A 2408-nucleotide genomic window follows, 5' to 3' on the forward strand; every position below is an offset into this window, starting at 1 on the left:
GGGGGGACATAAGGACGCCCCCCCACACACACACAAACATGTATGACAGGCTTATTTCAGCTTCCATCGTATGGCTTTGGTTGGTCTGAGTCTTTAGTAGAAGACTCTTGCCTAAGGTGCCATGCTGTGAGACTGAACCTAAAACTATGTGACTGGAAAGCAAACTTCTTACCACACAGCCACAACTGTTAACTTCATTTAAACATTATTTGGTGTCAAAATTTTTGTTGCATCAACTACAATTGGGTCACTGAAATGATTCCACTACATGAGATGCTGTGTGTCTTCATGTGTTATTGAATAGCTAACACGTATCTTCCTCACTGCAGTCATTATATCGATAGCGACAGGCAAGCATGTAATGTTTATTCATGTTTAACATTTCATTAAAATATCTTCCTCTTGTTCCTTTATCATTATTACAGACCATGAAACAGCAATAATGCATCAACTACAGGACACTATATTGGAACATTGTCAAGTATTGTTTAATGTCATGGATTCTGCAGCAGAACTGGATTGGTGAGTTCTATTGACCCTAACCCAGGTGCAACAAACACCTACAATTTTGCCAGCATCGTAAATAACATTGTATCATTATAAGGAGCATAGTAAAAGTTAAAGTAAAGCTTCTTGTAAAGATCATAGTAAATGTCATAGTGTCATAGTAAGTGTTACAGTGTTATAGTAAGGGTCATATAAGTATTATAATTAGAGTTAGTGGCTGTGTGGTAAGTAGCTTGCTTACCAACCACATGGTTCTGGGTTCAGTCCCACTGCTTGGCACCTTGGGCAAGTGTTTTCTACTATAGCCTCGGGCCGACCAAAGCCTTGTGAGTGGATTTGGTAGATGGAAACTGAAAGAAGCCTGTCATATATATGAATATATATATGTATGTATGTGTGTTTGTGTATCTGTGTTAGTCCCCCCACCATCGCTTGACAAGCGATGCTAGTGTGTTTACGTCCCTGTAACTTAGCAGTTCGGCAAAAAGATACCGATAGAATAAGTACTAGGCTTAGAAAGAATAAGTCCTGGGGTCGATTTTCTCGACTAAATGCGGTGCACCAGCATGGCCGCAGTCAAATGACTGAAACAAGTAAAAGAGTAAGTGTCACAGTCGGCATTGAAGTAAGTGTTATAATGCCATAGTAACTGATCTGTTACAGCGAGTGTCATTATGTCTGTTCTAGAATTGAATCTGTAGCCTAGTTATATATCCTGTGACCTGTAACACTGACATTGTTAAAAGCATTTATCAATTCTCTTCTTAGATAGTGTTAGAAATATTAAATATAATCTCTCTCATCTCCCCTATGGTAGGGAAGTGAATGATCAAACAGGGAACGTATTTTAGTTATGACCTAAATGATAACTTGACAAAGTCCCACCAATTAATTCAGTGTTTTGAGGTCACAACATAAATTAATTGGGTTAAGTCTTAAAGCTACAATGTACTGAAAACGTGTTTGGTTAATTAGATAAAAAATACATATATAGATATGCGACAATTAAAATGAATGCTGTGAAACTAACTTGAGTGGTAGACTTACTCCATTGCTTAGTTTACATCTGGCCTGTTTTTGAGTACCTTTAACAGAATTCATTCAGTTGTGAGCATGCAGGTGTATATATCTTCTCTGAGGACTCAATATCTAGATGTATTGTTTTCTACTGCAGTAACACATGTCACTTCTTCATCTTCTGTTTCTCCACCTGAGAAAGTCTCAGTTTCTGAGTCCTTGAGAAAATATCTGGTTAAGAAATAATAAAAAAGTATTTGATATTCTTCACTGAGACAATATAAAAATATTTATTATATAAATCGTTTTTAGTGGTGGAACTCAAAATAGATAAACTTTGAATAACAGCATGTAAATTTCGGATTAAAACCCCTTGGATGGAAAAAGCTTAAAACCAACTAATCAGCTTGCAAGGAATGAAGCAAATATGCTTCGCTGAATGTGTAATGTCAGTGTGCATACTAAACAGAGTGTAAGTACCTTGAGGGAAAAGTTGGACCTAAGAAGCATCAGATGTGGTGTGCAAGAGAGACAACTGCACTGGTATGGTCATGTGGCGAGAATGGATGAGGATATCTGTGTGAAAGAGTGGCACACCCTAGCGGTTGAGGGAACTTATGGAAGAGGTAGACCCAGGAAGACCTGGGATGAGGTGGTGAAGCACAACCTTCGAACATTAGGCCTCACCGAGGCAATGACTAGTGACCGAGACCTTTGGAAATATGTTGTGCTTGAGAAGACCCGGCAGGCCAAGTGAGACCATAATCCAAGGCCTATGCCAGGGGTGTAGCCAGCCCACTTATGCGTACCTTTCCTTCATTGGACACTAAACTCTGCTTGCAAAGACCTTTTGAGGCAAGTGAAATCGAAATCAAATTCAATGA

At 38.8% G+C, this 2408-nt stretch overlaps 2 protein-coding genes across 4 annotated transcripts in view; both read left to right on the forward strand.

Moving 5' to 3' along the window:
* The window catches only part of LOC106874433 (mutS protein homolog 5), a 251549-nt gene that overhangs the window by 234892 nt on the left and 14249 nt on the right, over window positions 1-2408 (forward strand). For all 3 annotated transcript variants that reach the window (XM_052970104.1, XM_052970105.1, XM_052970106.1), the window contains exon 21: window positions 426-522. In XM_052970104.1, the coding sequence (XP_052826064.1) occupies window positions 426-522 (97 nt within the window). The remainder of the gene's footprint in view (window positions 1-425; window positions 523-2408) is intronic.
* The window catches only part of LOC106874428 (growth arrest and DNA damage-inducible protein GADD45 beta), a 371959-nt gene that overhangs the window by 231331 nt on the left and 138220 nt on the right, over window positions 1-2408 (forward strand). The window lies entirely within an intron of this gene.

Source organism: Octopus bimaculoides, chromosome 8 (assembly GCF_001194135.2).
Source record: "Octopus bimaculoides isolate UCB-OBI-ISO-001 chromosome 8, ASM119413v2, whole genome shotgun sequence".
NCBI classification, from domain to species: domain Eukaryota; kingdom Metazoa; phylum Mollusca; class Cephalopoda; order Octopoda; family Octopodidae; genus Octopus; species Octopus bimaculoides.